We start from the raw sequence: 18278 nt of genomic DNA, 5'->3' as shown, positions 1-18278 counted from the left end.
TACATAACCACCACCCCTATCTAGTTCCAAAACATTTGCATCACCTCAAAAGGAAACCCTATAACCTCATTAGGCAGTCACCTGTCATTCTCTTACGCCCCTTGCCCCAGCCCTAAAAATCACCAATCTGTTTTCTGTCTCTATAGACTTATTTATTCTGAATATTTCATATAATTGAATCACAAAGTATACGACCTTTTACATCTGGCTTATTTCACTTAGCACCATGTTTTTGAGCTCCATCCCCATTTAGTATGTTTCATATTTCATTACTTTTTCAGACTAATTTTATCTATATACCACAATCTATTTATTCAACTGTCAGTGGAAACTTGGGTTGTTTTCACCTTTTGGCTGCTATGAACATTTGTATACAAGTATTTATTTGAACACCTGTTCTCAAGTCTTTTGGGTGTATACCTATCAGTGGAATTGCTAGGTCAGGTAGTAACTCTATGTTTAACTTTTTGGGGAAACACTAAGCTGTTTTCCACAGTACCTGAACCATTTTACTTTCCCACTAGCAATGTATGAGCATTCTAATTTCTCCACATCTTTGCAAATATTTGTTATTTTCCTTTTTTAAAAAAATTGTATCTATTCTAGTGGGAATGAAGTGGTATTTCATTGTGGTTTTGATTTGCATTTCCCTAATGACTAACCATATTGAAGATCTTTCCATCTACTTGCTGGTGATTTGTGTATCTTCTTTGGAGAAATTTCAATTCAAGTACTTTGCCCATTTTTAAATTGGGTTGTTGAATTGTGCGATTTATATACATGTATTTTGGATACTAAATCCTTATCAGATACATATTTTGCACATATTTTCTTCTAATTCTGTAGACTGTCTTTTTACTTTTTTTGATAATGTCCTTTGATGCATAAAAATGTTATGTTTTTATAAAGTCCAATTTACTTTTTTTCTTTTCTTACTCCTTCTTTTGGTGTCTAAGAATCCATTACTAAATCTAAGGCCATGAAGACTTTACCCCTCTGTTTTTTTCTAAAAGCTTTACAGGGTAAGCACTTGGATTTCAGTTCTTTGGTTCTCTCTGTTTTGAGTTAATTTTTGTACAGGTGTGAAGTAGGAATCCAACTTTGTTCCTTTTTTTTTTTCTTTGAGAGAAAGAGTCTCATTTGTCACCCTTGGGAGAGTGCCAGGGCATCATAGCTCATAGCAACCTCAAACTCTTGGGCTCAAGCGATCCTCTTGCCTCAGCCTCCCAAGTCGCTGGGGTTACAGGTGACTGCCACAATGCCTGGTTATTTTTAGAGAAGGGGGTCTCACTCTTGCTCAGGCTGGTCTTGAACCTGTGAGCTCAAGCAATCCACCTGCCTCAGCCTCCCAGAGTTCTGGGATTACAGGCCTGTGCCACCACACCTGGCCCCAACTTTGTTCTTTTGTGTGCAGATATCCACTTGATCCAGTACCATTTGTTGAAGAGACCATTCTTCTTCCATTTAATGGTCTTGGCATGCTTGTTTAAAAATCAATTTACCATAAATGTATTGATTTTGTTTCTGGGCTCTCAATTCCATCCCATTGTTCAATATGTTTATTCCAACACCAGTACCATATTATTTTTCATTACTGCACCTTTGTAGTAAGACTTTTTTGTTTTGTTTTGTTTTGTTTTTTGATTGAGACAGAGTCTTACTTTGCTGTCCTCGGTAGAGTTCCATAGCATGGCAGCTCACAGCAACCTCAAAGTCCTGGGCTCAAGCGATTCTCTTGCCTCAGCCTCCTGGATAGTTGGGACTATAGGTGCCCACCACAATGCCCAGCTATTTTCTGTGTGTTGGCAGGCCTGGGCTGGGTTCAAACCTACGAGGCCTGGTGCATGTGGCTGGCTCCCTACCCACTGGGCTACAGGTGCAGCCTATAATAAGTTTTAAAATTGAGAAGTGTGAGTCCTAAAACTATGTTCTTCCTTTTCAACATTATTTTGGCTACTTGGAGTCCTCTCAAGTGTATAGTTTTAACATAGTCAACAACAGCAAAACATTAATGTGTTTTCATGATTTAGCTTGATAATATAAATAAAAGCTAGCAATTTAACCTTTTATAAATAAATTAATACTGATAAAAACAATTTAAAAAAAAGAACTTAGAACCTCAATAAATACTGATCTATTGTTAAATAAAAAAACAACAGGGCAAAACACTATGTACAGATTTTGCTGCCACCTAGATTTTAAAAAGTATATACTTGTAGATGCATTACATAACCCAGGGAAAATATCCACAATAGTGCTAAAAGAACTTGGCTCCTGAGAAACTGGGTTGCTGGGAGACAGAGGTGGAAAGATTTCCTTTCACTGACTACTCTTTCGTACTTTTTGAATTTTTGTACATTGTATGAGTATATTGATCCAAATATTTCAATTAACTGAAAACCCAAACTCTAAACAGAGAACACACTATTGCATCTTCATGTGGACTAAGAAAAACCCTTGGAAGAACGATGGGATGAGTCTGAGGAAGTTCTTTCTATGCCTTCAGTGGGTCCCCGCATGAGCGCTGGCACCTCTGTGTGGATCAGCCGCCAGGGCTGAGGAGGAAGCCAGTGTGGCAAGAGAACAGGGCTCTCCTGACTCCTGACGTGGTGCTAATTGGCCCCACAGGGACCCTTTTACCCAAATCAGTTCATCAACCCAGGCAACATATGGTCACCTATCAAAATTCTGAAGGTTGATTAAATGGCTTACTAATATTTTATTCTGCTTTCTATTTATATTTCAACTCTTTTAAGGCAAATGGAAGAGGAATACCAGCTTTACTGATTAGTTCTGACTCTAAATGTCAAATGGAGAAAAAAGATGAAATAAATTGCTGTAGTAAATTTTTTGGTTATGTTAGAATTTGCTGCATCTTAAAATATTATAAAGCTGAAGAATTCGTAAATGGATATATGAAAAAGCAATTCCTGACAAAATAAAGAAAAATTATTTCTTTTAGAAATTCTCTGTGACAGGTGCCTTGTGTGTCAATCAAAAATGTTAATTTCCCCATAATTATGCACAGAGTGAAAAGAACTTAGGAAATATTTAATATGCAGAGGCTTATCATGATGACTGACAACTACTGTAGGAAATCCACATCCAATTCTCCTACAGAATGCAAATTCAAGACTGAGCTCAGCAAAGGGCTCTGACTCACTTAAATAACAATTTACTCTGCATTAATGAAAGAGCCTATCATATAGCATAGGAAAATTATTTCAGTTAGCCTCAAATTAGAAATATTTCAGAAGAAAAATGGCCTACTGAGTTCAGCATTAAAATATACATGAAAAGAATATCTTCAAAGAGATTAATAATCATAAATGCTGTATTCAACCTATGAATACACAGCACTCCAAGGAAAAATGCTCAAAGGTCCAGGAAAGGCAAGATTTTCAAGCTAAACAATGACTTCAGGAAATTCAAATAAGATGGTAGGTACAGAATTTGGTGCCTGCAGCTCAGCGGCTAGCACACCAGCCACATACGCCAGAGCTGGCCGGTTCAAATCCAGCCCGGGCCTGCCAAAGAACAATGACAACTACAACCAAAAAATAGCCAAGCGTTGTGGTGGGCGCCTGTAGTCCCAGCTACTTGGGAGGCTGAGGCAAGAGAATCGCGTAAGCCCAAGAGTTTGAGGTTGCTGTGAGCTGTGATACCACAGAACTCTACCCAGAATGACAGCTTGAGACTCCGTCTCAAAAAAAAAAAAAAAAAAGATGGTAGGTACAAAGCCATAATCATTCTCCCTGCTAATTAGTAATTACTATTTCTCTTTCCTCCTTCAAGTTTTCCCATTTTGGTAAAAAGTGCCACTTTTTAGTCATCCCAGCTAGACACCCAGGTCATCCCAGACATTTTCCTTCAGGCCTCAGTTAAATCAACTAAGTACCACGTTCTGTTACTCCTGAACATTTTGTAAAACCATTCCTTTCTGTCCATCCCTTATGCTTCTTCCCTACTTCAGGTCCGTTTCTTTTCCCTGGATCATGGCACAGTTTCCTTACTGAGCTCCACCCCTTTGCTCTTGCCCACTTTCCCTCTGATTCCCCTCTTCACTACCAACAAAGTGACCTTAGACAAATCTGACTATTACATTCTCTGTGACAAACTCTTCAGTGGTGCTGATGGTTGTCAGGGTGTGTCCAGAGCTACAGCATGACATTCAAGATACCTCTTAGCTTCCATCACTTTAGGATCCAGTGATAATACTCTGTACTTCTTTCTTTTTGCAAATAAGAGTCTCACTTTGTCCCCCTGGGTAGAGTCCAGGATATCACAGCTCATAGCAACCTCCAACTCTTGGGATCAAGCAATTCTCTTGCCCCAGCCTTCTGAGTAGCTAGAACTATAGGGGTCTACCATAATGCCTGGCTATTTTTAGAGCCGGGGTCTCACTCTTGCTAAGGCTGGTCTTGAACTTCTGAGCTAAAGCAATCCACCCATCTTGCCTCCCAGAATGCTAGGATTATGGGCATGAGCCACCACCATGCCCAGCCTAACACTCTGTACTTTTTATTAACTAGCAATTTCCTCCTCATTTTCTGAGGCACAGCTCCCTGGCCTCTCTTCTGAATCCTCAGGGTAGGGTAAGAGACACTCATCCTTTCACAATGCCCTGCCCATGTTACAGCATTTATCATGTTCTACCAAAGCTTATGCTTATGTATTTATGTCCTTCATCAAATTTATGAGTTCCAATAGGACAAAAATCATGTTTAGATATCTCTGTGGCCACTAAACACAGGTAGTCAAGAAATTAAACTGAAAGGAGCTGTATGATAAGGAGAATAAATAAGCTGAATATGTAATTCAATCAAAGTGCATTTGGGTTATTATAAATAATGCATATTATAAAAAAACAGAAGGCTGCTTAAAATATGAGCTTAATCTAAAACCTTCGACTGCTATATTTAGAGCTAAATGTCTTATTACAGGTGTAATTTGCTGAGAAAAATAAATTTTTATTTATTTATGTCCTGTATCATTTTTAAAAGAATTTGAGATAGTAGGGGAAGAAATCAAGGTGGTCAATGTACAATTTAAAATAAAGATCTTTTGGAAACAACTATGTAACCATGTTTGCTTCTTCGTTATAAAATATCCAATAAAGATAATTCATGAATTGGCCTTTTCTTTTCCCTCTCATGAACTGGCTTTTAAAATCTATACTGAAGGCAAGGTGTAGTAACTTCCACTGTAATCCCAGCACTTTGGGAGGCCAAGGTGGGAGTACTGCTTGAGTCCAAGAGTTTAAGACCAGCCTAGCCAACATAGTAAAACCCCATCTCTTTAAAAAACAACAACAAAAAAGATATTGGCTGGGCATGGTGGCCTGTGCCTTAGACCCAGCTACTTAAGAAGTTAAAGCGGAAGGGTAACTTGAGCCCAGGAGTTTAAGGATACAGTGAGCTACGATGACACCACTGTACTCCAGCCTGGGCAACAGAGTAAGACCCTATCCTCCCCTCCCCCCCAAAAAAAGAAAGAAAGAAAGAAAATAGAAACACACACAAAGTAGAACCTCTGTTAAGCTGACCACCCAAGGGACTATAACAAACTGGTCAACATACAGAGGAGGTCCAACATAAGGAAGCAGGACTACATGAGGTGCTCGTCCAGTCTAAGAAAATTAAGGAGGTGGTCAACTATGGAGGTTCTTTGTATATATGAGAAAGACCTTCAGCAAAACATTTCTTCCTGTGTTTATAAATAATCACTTTAATTAAGCAAAGATGCTCCTTGAACAGACTATACTAGAAAAAGGTTTTTTTTTTAAATAGTTTTAAATGCAACCACAGTTTTCATAATGCTTTAACAGAGTTAAAGTTGAAATGGCAAGGAAGATCAATTTAATAAGGCTGGAACATAATAGGCAGCATCTCCGCAACAAATAACTAGTGACTATTTCATTCATGCCTGTTCATCACTTCATTCATAGACACCAGAATATCACTGCTTAGTCACTGTTGGAAAGCATTAAAATACTGTTCTATTGAATAGGAAGGTATGCAAAAATAATAACACAAAACAGTAACAAAACACTACACTTGAATATTTTCACATCTAGCTCTAGTCTTTAGTATTCAAAGTACATTGTGGGACAAGAGCGTCAACATTACCTTGGGAGCTGGAAAGAAATACGGTCTTTTAGGCTCCATTACGGACCCACTCAATCCAAGTCTACAACCTTAACAAGATCCCCAGGTGATATTTAAGGCATATTAAAGCTTGAGAAGCACTGTTTTTGGTGATCTCCAAAATTCTCCCACATAAAAATCCTAGTTGAAAAATAGAGAATCCTTGATCGACTCCTACCTCTAAGTGTAAAACTAAGGATTAACTTTACTGCTCTCGTTCATGTACATTTGGATCAAAAAGAGTTAAATTATCACATTAGTCCTTGCCTTCCAGAACATCTGATCCACAAGCTGATACCACTGCCAACTCAGATTATTAACCAGGGCTTGGCTTCCTCTAGTGATTATACTCAGTCAATACAGATCAAATAAATTTGGATAGACAAAGGCACATCAGGGCAGCTCCGAATAGCTGAATCCACACATGAGAGTGCAACTATGTTCAAGGATTTGGCAATTTTTTAACAAGACATTATTTAAATATCATTTTATTATAAATAACACATGTCCAAAAATATAATTTCTGATCAATTTTGCACACCTAGATAAATACAAATGAATAACCCAAAGCATTCTTGTTTTAGTCCCATTGCTTCTTTTTGAGAACCTAGTGCATGTAGAAAGCTTTCAGTGGCATTTGGTACTTCATGAGTGAAAGATGTGAAAGACAAACTTCCTTTCCTAAACAAAATGGAAGGATGAAGTGACCAATGGATCTCCAGCATGGACACATTCAAGCCAGTCAGAGGCAGTAATCTGACCTCAGGGGCAGACACACAAATTTGTAAAGTGCTAAGCCTAAAACAAGATCTCTAAGTCACAAAAGGTAATTCATGTTCCTAGAGAATATGATATAAACATAAATGACCTTAGAATCAAAGGAGATCTTTAAAATATTTCAGAGTATAAATATGACCCAGGGTAGCAGAATGGGTATGGTGTAGTACTTTAATCTTTGTAAAAATGTTCTTTTTAAGACGATTTCATCTTAGAAAGAGTGGATCTTGATTACTACTTTCTCCACTTAGAAATCAATCTGAAAACTAAAAGATGTTGAGTTTGACCGAAACAAAGAAGATGAGGTAAGTTGTAAAAGTGACTCAGTTCTCACATTTGGAACATTCCAAGAGGGGATCTCTGTCCTAAATGACTACATATCATTGGTGAACATAATCCGAGAGGAAGGGAGAAGAACATTTAGGTCAGAGTGCAAGGCAAAATCTGTACAGTATATTCACTTATACTGAGACTGGGTATGCCAGAAATGGCGAAACCAAATACTAGAGATTTCAAAATCCTTACAAAGAACAACTCTCCCAACCTTAAAGCCAAGTAACACGTTACTTTTAATTTGTATAATATAGAGGTTATACACATTCAAATATAATTATTATTATTGGCTGGAGTGAGGCTATCCTCCTTAGGACTTGAGCATCCTTGCATATTCCTGTTGGGAGTAGAGGAATGTAAGGTCCTAACCTCTCTTTATCTGTAACATGTCTCAGCTCTGTGTTTGTAGCAAGTAACCCTGAGAGATAAGATAATGTTTCCCCAGGACAAACACCCCAGGCTTGCTACTTCTTGCCCCAACAACAGCATATCCCCCAAACTCAATATTCTGCTACTGTAGCCAACCCACTTCAAGTAGGTGCATTCACCATGGGGCCTTTGCTATTGCCCCAGGGTAACATCAGCTTATAAAAATAATAAAATTTAAGACCCTGCACAGTTTGACACCAGCATAAGTAAAAATCATTTGTATTATTAAGATTTATCTTACCGGATCTAAGTTCTTAAACAGCAGGATGTCTTTGCAAGCCTCTTGCAATCTATTTCTTTGATCATCAGTTTTTGGATGTATAATCTAAAAGGACACCAGATTAAAAAAACAAAAACAAAGACATTAGTCAGTATCATCTTATTCACAAAGATAAAAAACTCTTCTAACAAAAACCAATAGGGAAGTTAGAAAGACTGTTGGTGCTCAAGTTCACTTCAGGTTAGTACTGAAATTCATTTTTAGATGACTAGTAACCATCAGCCCACTAAGTAAGGGAAAGTAATTCAACCTGTCAGGAGAGTGGTATACATTCACCAAAATTCACTTGAATGGCTCCCAAAAGCTTGTTGCCCTAGCTTATCAAGTTCATTGTGTAAAGGTCTGCGACCAGCTAGAAACTCCCAACTCCCAGCCAGTGGCAATGCACATAAAAGCACAACAGGGGACAACAGCTACACTGTGAAACTGGAGACTACGATCAGTACTCTATTGAGTTTAATACTCTTTTAAGATAGAACTCTTTTTTATGAAACTTGATAAACTCTCTAGAAGCAAACACATTCTGGAATGCATATTGCATTTTTAGGCACATCACAACTACCCCCAGAAAAAGTAAGTAATTTTCAGAAGGGAGCAAGCAACCCTTCCCTGCCACTCCTAAAGAATGTGTGTTCAAGGGAAAGTGAATCCTGGGAGCGCCGGTGCACTCATTTCAGAATAAAGTCAAGGAAAACTGCCATATTATATTCTCACTAGACTTTTATTCCCCTAGGGGACCAACACAATGCCCTCAGCAAGTGTGGCTTTGCAAATCTCTAGAGTCCCTTTTGACTAGTAGAATGCTCAACAGACTTGGATCAAAAAGTCCATTCCTCTATGAATATCGGTAGTTCGTAACTATAAAATGAATTAGAGAGGCAAGGGATAGTCCTAAAAGCAGCAGCCATGGGGCTAGTTTCCTAGAAACCTATCCGCCAACCTTTTCCAATCCCAGTGTTCACTCAGAGTGCCCACAGAAGTCAGGGTCCCCACCCGAGCAAGCAGAATCAGCAGCAGTGACCATATAAGATAGCCACAAACACAACACAACTCACAATGGAAAATCTAAATCAGTATTTCCAACCACATCAGATGGCTGAACATTAATAAAAATCACAAGCCTTAGAAGAAGTGAGGAAATTTACAGTAGTGTAGTGTACTGTTTATAAGCCAACTGTATATATGTGTGTATACTATTTATATGTTTTATATATACTACATAAAAGACTATTAGCTAATGAGAGCAGACACTATGTTTTCCCCTGTATGGGTAAGGCACATACAAACCTTTGTTTACTGTCTGATCAATATTCATCTCAAACCAGAGCCTGAGATAACACATGAAGACAGAAAAACTGGATCCTGGTAGCTCTTAACTCACTGCTATACAGGAAATCTGGAAAAATTAGGTATGAAATAAATCACACCAACCAAAATTCACTTCTTTCTCATCAAATGAGGATGACTAGCACAACAAAACAAAACAAACAACAGGTTGTTTCACAACATCCTTCTAGAGCAGCGGTTCTCAACCTGTGGGTCCACGAACCACAGGAATTGTATTAAAGGGCCGCGGCATTAGGAAGGTTGAGAACCGCTGTCCTAGAGCTTCAAGGCAATCATAAACATTTGCCTGTCGAGAGTCTGTTCTCAGAGAGAAATGGCTGGGGAGATGTCAGCATTGCAAACCTCCTTGGCTCTTAATGGCAATCGAAGTCTTTTTTCTCGACCCATTCTCTAAGAAACCTTCACACAGGAGCTCAGCTTTTTCCTCCTCTTTCTCTCCTGCTACTTCTGTTCCTATCAATTAACACTTCTAAATTGTCTCTGGGCCTCAATCTTGCTGCTACGGCAGTTTGTCTGCTGGTCTGCTCCCGTTTCCTGTCTCCCTCTCCAGCTGTCACTGCACAGTAACTAGAGCCCCATATCTATTACTGGTCTCCCTAAATCCCACTCTTCCTTCTGGAAAAACAGAAATCGGTATGATCTCTGACATCTTGCTCCTCTGCCTTGTAACCACATGCTAGGAAGATGCTGTCCCACTTTTCAAGACACATTTCTCCCAGCTGGACTTGGTATGATCCTACAGGGGAGATCTGCCTCTGTGTCACTAAGGCTTGAGCAATAGACCCAAAGTGTGATTTTTATTATACTAGAGGTCACTTTGGTTTTCGTTATATTGAGACATTTCTGAGTTCAGAATAAAAATCTTACTTGATAAAGAAACATTTAGGAAGCATAAGTATATGTTCATTTGTATAGCAAACTGCATATAAATTGCATAAACATGTGCCAGGTACTATTTTAAGGAGTTTGAAAATATTACCTCATTTTATCCTAGTAACAGAACCCATGAATCAGGTACCATTTTAGAGTTAAGAAAATGAACTTGCAGGCCAGGCGTGCTGGCTCACACCTGCAATCCTAGCACTCTGGGAGGCTGAGGCAGGTGGATTGCTTGAGTTCAGGAGTTTGAGATCAGCCTGAGCAAGAGTGAGACACTGTCTCTAAAAATAGCCAGGTGTTGTGGCAGGCACCTGTAGTCCCAGCTACTCAAGAGACTGAGGCAAAAGAATCGCTTAAGCCCAAGAGTGTCAGGTTGCTGTGAGCTATGATGCCATAGCACTCTACCAAGGGCGACAAAGTGAGATTCTGTCTCAAAAAAAAAAAAAGAACTTTCCCTGGTAACTTCTCCAATGTCAGTCCATGAACTACAGAGCCAGGATTCATCCCAAGCAGAGTCTGTACTCTAAACCAGGGTTCGGCAAATACGTTTTTGCATGGCCTCTGGACTAAGAATATGGTCTTACAGTTTTTAATGACTGGGGGTAAAAAAAAAAAAAAAAAAAAAAGGATATTGCCTGACACATGAAAATGATATGAAATTCAAATTCCAAGAGTCTATAAATAAAGTTCCAACAGAACACAGACTACTTTTTCATTTATGTACTACCTACAGCTGCTTTTAAGCTACAACAGCAGAGCTGAGTAGTTGCAAGGAGGATCTTAAGATTACCCCTACCAAAGCCTAAAAATATTTACCCTCTAAAATTAATGCATTTTTCAGTAAAAACAAACAAAACATTTTCTGAAAAACATTTGCCAACTCCTACTTTAAATTTCCACTGCCTTTCAATTTAAAAACAATTAGAAAACCAATTAATAAACAAGGTTTACTTAGACATTTTCTTTATTTTGTTAAGCAAAAAAATCTATATGCAAAGCTAAAAGTAATCTTTTAAAAAGTTAAATCAGAACACCCAACTTCCAACTTAACCCCTCAATGGATGCCATCACGTTTGCTGAGAATTAATCCCCATCCTTCCTTCTCTACCCTCACTGTAGTCACTCAGCCCAACAGGACTTGTCTTTACCGAGAACCTCAAAGCCTCCCCTCCAGTGGGCTTAGGCCAGGCCCACACAGCCAGCTTCTGGAAGACTCTCCCTGCCATCCTTCCAGTTTCACTCAAGGCGGCCTATCTAACCCCTCCACAGGACTAGGGCCCCCGCTGTTTGGGGAGGGGTTGTTCTAATTCCTGCACTCTATCACTCCCTTTAGTACTTCATATTTTGTAGTTAGCTATTAATTTACTTGCTTACTGTCTATATCTGCCACTAGACTCTAAGCTCCAAGAGGGGAGACTTGTTTGTTTTGCTCACCACTGTACACCTAGCTCCAGGTCAGTTATACAGAGGGCATTCCAAAATAATTTTGTAGAGTAACAGAACAAAGAAATACTCTACTCTTAAAAGTATCATGTCTTCTCTACCAATTTGTACATGCTAAATGTACACAACCCTTAAATTTTCATTAACAAAATCTAATTTGTTTTTTTCTTTTTTTGAGACAGAACCTCAAGCTGTCGCCCTGGGTAGAGTGGTGGCATCACAGCTCACAGCAACCTCCAACTCCTGGGTTTAAGTGATTCTCTTCCCTCAGCCTCCCAAGTAGCTGGGACTACAGGCACCCATCACAAAGCCTGGCTATTTTTCAGCTGTAGTTGTCACTGTTATTTGCCAGGCCCGGGCTGAATTTGAACCCACCAGCTCTGGTGTATGTAGCTGGTGCCTTAGCCGCTTGAGCTATAGGTGCCAAGCATAATTTGTTATTTTCCAAAATGAGTCTTAAGGAATTAAACTTGATATGAATCCATATCAAAGCATAAGAACCTATTTATACTAGATATTTTAAAAGTTGGTAATATATAGAGTCCCAGAAAAAATGCAAAATGCCCAAAAGAAATGTTACTTTTTTTCTTTTCTTTTTTTTTTTTTTTTGGAGACAGAATCACACTCTGTCACCCTAAGTAGAGTGCCATGGTGTTATGGCTCACAGTAACGTTAAACTCTTGGGCTCAAGTGATCCTCTTGCCTCAGCCTCCCAAGCAGCTGGGACTATAGGCACCTGCCACAACGCTCAGCCAGTTTTTCTATTTGTAGTAGAGATGGGGTCTCACTCTTGCTTAGTCTGGTCTCAAACTCCTGAGCTCAGGCAATCTACCTGCTTCAGCCTCCCAGAGTGCTAGGATTACAGGAGTGAGCCATGTGGCTAGCCAGAAATGTTATTTTATCAAAATGCAGTATACATTTTCCTCATGGAGTTTCTAATATCCATCTAGATCTAACTAATTTTGAAATCATTCCCAAGGGCTATGGTACAGTCTGCCTTATAGTTTCGAAGGCCAAAAAAAGTAGTTTTTAGTAATGTACTGTATTTAGCAGAGAGAATACTCAAGATAATTAAGAACCTAAAAGCACTTTATTATAATCATTAACATACAATTAAAACATTAATTATAAAAATTATTAAAAAAATAACTTTAAAAGGTATTAAAAGGGACAACTCTAGATGTGAATACCCAACCCACAAAGATTCCTCCTTCTCTAGGAACTGCCCTTATTTATAAAAGTGGTTCTCAAGTAGGCAAGTCTGGACTTTTTAAACCCTTTCCCTACTGGGGCCAAAGTTGGGTCTACTGCACCCCTGGGAAACTAGAATTTAAACCAAGAGACATAGCAACAAAGAGACTGGTAGCTAAGTTCCTTTCAAAAACAGTACTCCAGGCCAGTGGTGGCTCATGCCTATAATCCTAGCATTCTAGGAGGCAGAGGCAGGAGGATGGCTTGAAGCCAGGAGTTTGGGACCAGCCCAAGCAAGAGCAAGACCTCATCTCTACTAAAAACAGAAAAATTAGCTGGGCATGGTGGTGTGTGCCTATAGTCCCAGCTACTCGGGAGGCTGAGTCAGGAAGACTGCTTGAACCTGGAAGTTTGAGCAAGGCAGACGCCACAGCACTCTAGCATGGGGCAACACTGTGAGACTCTATCTAAAACAAAAAAGACAATACTCCACCCTTGCTCTAGAAGGACCAGACATGGGCTAATTCCACCCTGCTAGCTATAGCTTGATTTTTGAATTCTTTCTATAATTCTGTAAGATCTCCAAGCATTTGTCCAATGACCCCTGTCCAGTATTTTCATTTTTGTGTTTATTTCAATGTGATCAGGTTCTTTTATTCAGCTAAATGAGTCTTACTTGGGACAGCCTCCTCAACAAAACTGTTAGAAATTAGTTGAAGGGAGCCGGCGGAAACACTGTACCTATCCGGCGGATTGCATGGTAGCTGAAATTCCTCTCACGGTCTAATAGTTTTTGAGTCAATGAGATGCTACATATTTGTTTTTTAAGTGTACTGTTAAATGCTCTTTAATTTAGATTTTTTACTAAATTTAAACCACCTCACCATACTTAATACTAAATGTTATCTTCTCCATTTATACACAAATACAGAGAACGTGTGTATTCTTCGAAGTCACACATTATTGTTTCCACTATACACATAAATGCAACATATAACATGCAAGGACTAGTTTCTCAGATTACACAGAGTGATGACTGCGCGTCACAGATTAGCAAAAACACCTTGATCCTAAGGCAACGTAATTTCCAGGCTAGGATTTATGAGCTTCATCAAACTAATGTGTTCTAGTACCGGGAAATGAGTCCCTGTGCTGGGAATCCCCACGCAGGAGTAAGATCTTGGGTTGTCAGTCTCCTGATCTTTCTACCACTCCATTTCACATGTATTCCAGGGAGCCCAACCATGTAATGGGTTAGGGACATGGCATCTGCCTTTCAATAGGAAAACTCAATCTTACTGAAGTATCTTTCAGAGCTACAGAAATAGGTTTTGGCTTGTTTGTTTTTTATGGCCACAGGGTCTCATTCTGCTGCCCAGGCTAGAGTGCATGCATCATCATAGCTCACTTCAACCTCAAACTCCTGGTTCAAGGGACTCAGCCTCTCAAGTAGCTGGGACTACAGACATGCTACCACGCCTAGTCAATTTTTCTACTTTTTGTACAGACCAGGTGTTGCTCTTGCTCAGGCTAAGCTTAAGCCATCTTCCTGTCTCAGCCTGTGAGAGTGCTAGGATAACAGGAATAAGCCACTGCACCCAGCCACAGAAATAGATTTTTGTTTATGCTCTGTAAGGCTGAAGAGACAAGCAGGACTTTTGCAAAGTATGCACTCAAAAAAAAAAAAAAAAAAGGTAGATTATTATTTTCCTTTTCCAGGCACAGCAATCTCTTATTTACTTTACTCTTTACTGAATAAATAAATAATAGGAGAACTAAGTTAAAGACCACAGCTTAAAACCCCCCTCAAACCAAACAGGTCAAATCCTTACAAAAACATTAGGCCCTCTAAGAAGTTAGCTGCTGAGCAAACCGTCAAGACGCATAGACTTAAAAAATAAATAGCTACTATACTGACATGCTGGATATGATTAGACTGTGATTTATTTGTTTCAGAATAAACTTCGATTGTTATAAATTAGTAGGAGAAGAAGGTCTTTCCCAGTGTTTTCCTTTACTAGAAATACTAAGAAAAAAAACTTTACCATCATGAGAAAGACAGAGGAAAACATTTTTTAATTACCAGAATGTACTTCTGCAAAAGAAATAAAATCATAACTACAGTGAGCATGGATTCACCCAAAGAGAAATACTCATTGGATAAAAATAATTCTGCACCACACAGGCTTTGGGTGATGAAACTGGAAAAAGAAGTAGTCAAAACAATGCCAGTATGTTTCCTGTTAACCTGGGTGCCTGTTGAGAACTTTTCTATTATTGCCTCCTGTACACATGGACTTAAAATTCATTCAGCAATTTACATACCCTGGACTCTGCGTCATCTTCTTCTTCATCAGGATTATAAGCTTCTGCACATACTAGAAATATAAAAATGGACATTTTAAAGAGTCTTTTATCAAAAGCCTTATTGTAATAAATACATCTTTAAAAATTACTAAACAAAAAAAGAGTACCATGGGATAAAAAGAAATTTAATTCACCTCATCCAGGGCAAGCATTCTACCCCTCAAAACTGGTTTCATATTTTAATTTATAAGGAATTTCTTAAAATATAAAGCTGTGTTTTAAAAGACTGACAATAAAAAAATGTAACACTGACATTTGCCTTTTTACTTTCTCCTAGTTAGAGAAACATAGCTTAAACCCTTTTGTCTTCATTTCCAAGCCACAGAAATGCATAAAATATAAACATTACCTAAAAGAACAGAAACAAAAAGTCTAAGTCTGTCATGAAATGATCCACTTAATCATATAGTTATGAGTAACTTTCATAAATTATCCATAATCCAATCTTCCAGGAACAAATATTATTAACATTTTGCACGTTCCTGTCCAATTTTTTACTGAGTTGAGTGTATACTGCATATGCAATTTTAAAACTTACTTTTTTTCATTTAACATTATAAGAATGCCTCCTCATCAGAAACATTTTGTTTATTTGTTTTCTTTCTTTTTAGACAGTCTCACTCTGTTGCCTTCGGTAGAGTGCTGTGGCATTATAGTCAAACAGCAACCTCAAATTCCTGCGCCCAAGTGATTTTCTGGTCTCAGCCTCCCAAGTAGCTGGGACTACATCGCCCTACTATTTTTAGAGATGGGATCTTGCTCTTGCTCAGGCTGGTCTCAAACTCCTGAACTCAAGCAATCCGCCCATCTTGGCCTCCCAAAGTGCTAGGATTACAGGTGTGAGCCACCATGCCCAGCCTAGAAATATTTTGTTAATACAATAGATCCTCTGTCAGTTGACCACCCATGGGACTGTTAACAAGTTGGTCAACATATAGAGGTGGTCAACATAAGGAACTAGGCCTACTGTACTGATAGGTATATGTGGTGCATGTCTGGTCTATGAAAACAGGTCCACTTTAGGAACTGGTTAACTATGGAGGTTCTAGTCTTTATTTTAAGGACTGATCACTTAGCTGGCTTTCATTAGAGAACTTTGCAATAAACATCTTCATACATATTTATTTATACTTCAGAATATGATGCAGGCATTATTCCCAAACATTATTTTGGGAGACTAAAAGGTACAAGTTTTCAAGGCGTATTTATCACCATGTTTCTTTTCAGAAAGGTGGTATCCATCCATTGTCCTACAAACAATATGTAAAAAGGTTCCTTTTTGCATACAATATAACTGTTCAACAATACTGGACGTTCTTGCTTAAAATTGTTGCCAATTTAAACAAATACAAGATTTAAATTATTAAAAATTATGAAATTTGGACACTTTTCAAATGTTACAGACTGACTAGTTCTCCCTGTTCTTACCTACAAGAAACACTTGATTTTCTGTTTGATATACACCAATTTATTAATACCACTTTATCTGTCATATTATTCACATTTTATCCAAACTGATTTTTAATATTAATGACTACAAAGTTCTTAAAGATTATAAATGTTTGTCTATTTTTAATATAGTGACATATCAGGGAAGAAAATCTCCCAAAAGTACTTCTGCTTTTGAGCTTGGAAACTCTATTCTTATTTGCAAATCTGAAGATTTGTTACTTCTCTTTCTTTTAGTTCTTTTTAAGGTGGACTTTATACATTTTTTCTTTAACCCATATGGAGTTTATTCTGGCACAGATATGAAAGTATAAAGAACAAAGGTTGAACGAAAAGCTAACAAATATCTTCCCAGGGGCCTCAGAACGACATCAATAATATTATCATCGTTAGTATCATTGTTTTCACTATTATTACAAAAATCTATGTTTTCTTTTCTCCAAGTACTATTTTATACACCTAGATCAGTGGTTCTTAACCAGGTCCAATTTTGCAAACCACAGAAAATTCCTGGCAATGTCCGGTGATGTTTCAAATGTAACATCTGTGGGGAGCTGGGGGGAGCTACTGGCATGGAGTGGGTACAGGTCAAGGGTGCTGCTGAACATCCCACAGGACACAGGACAGCCCCAAGCCATCCCTGCCCCCCATCCTGCACAAAAGACTATCTGGCCCCAAATGTCAACAGCAGTGAGGCTGAGAAACCCTGACCAAGGGTACAGTATCTCATTCAGACTCACCACCACCCTAAGGTAGATGTTAATGTCATCATTTGACAAATGAAAGGGGCGCACTGGGAGACCAAGGTCACACCTGTGGTAGACGGCAAGAGCCTGAGTGGATCCCTGGATTGTCTGTCTTGACTCCACAGCCCTTACTCTTAACCACTGTTCCACACTTGGCTACTTTGCTGAATTCACCAGCACATCCCTGGACTTCAGCCTTCCGTATCAGAAGCCTAACAGAAGCACACTGATCTCGCAGGGCCGGCTCACATTAAAGAGCCTCACTGAAGCACCCAGCCAGGATGCCAGGGTAGTAACTGACTTCCTGAAGGAAGGATGTGTCACCCTGACCAGCCAGACTTCCCCCAGAAGCAGCCACATCACAATTAAAATGTTGCCTGATGAGCAGGAAAGGGGAAAAAAGAAAGTCTGTCAAGTAAATGGAATGTTGAATGGCATCACTCTGGACATCCTAAAGCATCCATATGCACAATACAGACGGTCCTAAAAATATGGCTGGAACAGCTGAACTGGGTTGACTGCAACCCTCCCCAGGGCCTGAGGACTATTTCTAAGCCTGGCTCTGTAACTTTCTGTCTCCAGGTATGCCCAACTCAAAGGCAGGACTGCTACTTAATTTGTAAGGCCCAAAGCAAGAAGAAAGCGTGTGGGCCCCAAGTTAAAAAATTTAGGAGTTTCCAGAGGGCAACAACAGCACAGCCTTAAACCAAACTCAGGGCCCTTGAAGGGGCCCATGAAGTGAAGGATGGACACATTCAATATGGAGATACAGTAGGTAAGATACATATTTCCTTAAGGTAATTTGTTGTATCTATATCCCCTTGGACCCATTAGTATTGATTTTAAATTTTAATTCACAGAATGCAAAACTAATTCTCTAATTTCTAAGTT

At 38.9% G+C, this 18278-nt stretch overlaps 1 protein-coding gene across 1 annotated transcript in view; it reads right to left on the bottom strand.

Moving 5' to 3' along the window:
* PRKAR2B (protein kinase cAMP-dependent type II regulatory subunit beta) overlaps window positions 1-18278 on the bottom strand; it is a 98773-nt gene that overhangs the window by 27696 nt on the left and 52799 nt on the right. The window contains exons 3-4 of the mRNA XM_053553588.1: window positions 15151-15203; window positions 7927-8010 (exon numbers count right to left, since the gene is read on the bottom strand). Coding sequence (XP_053409563.1) covers window positions 7927-8010; window positions 15151-15203 — 137 coding nt within the window. The remainder of the gene's footprint in view (window positions 1-7926; window positions 8011-15150; window positions 15204-18278) is intronic.

The sequence above is a fragment of the Nycticebus coucang genome, chromosome 11, assembly GCF_027406575.1.
Source record: "Nycticebus coucang isolate mNycCou1 chromosome 11, mNycCou1.pri, whole genome shotgun sequence".
NCBI classification, from domain to species: Eukaryota; Metazoa; Chordata; class Mammalia; order Primates; family Lorisidae; genus Nycticebus; species Nycticebus coucang.
The sequence above is the reverse complement of the archived record's forward strand: the minus strand, read 5'-3'. Positions and strand labels throughout refer to the sequence as shown.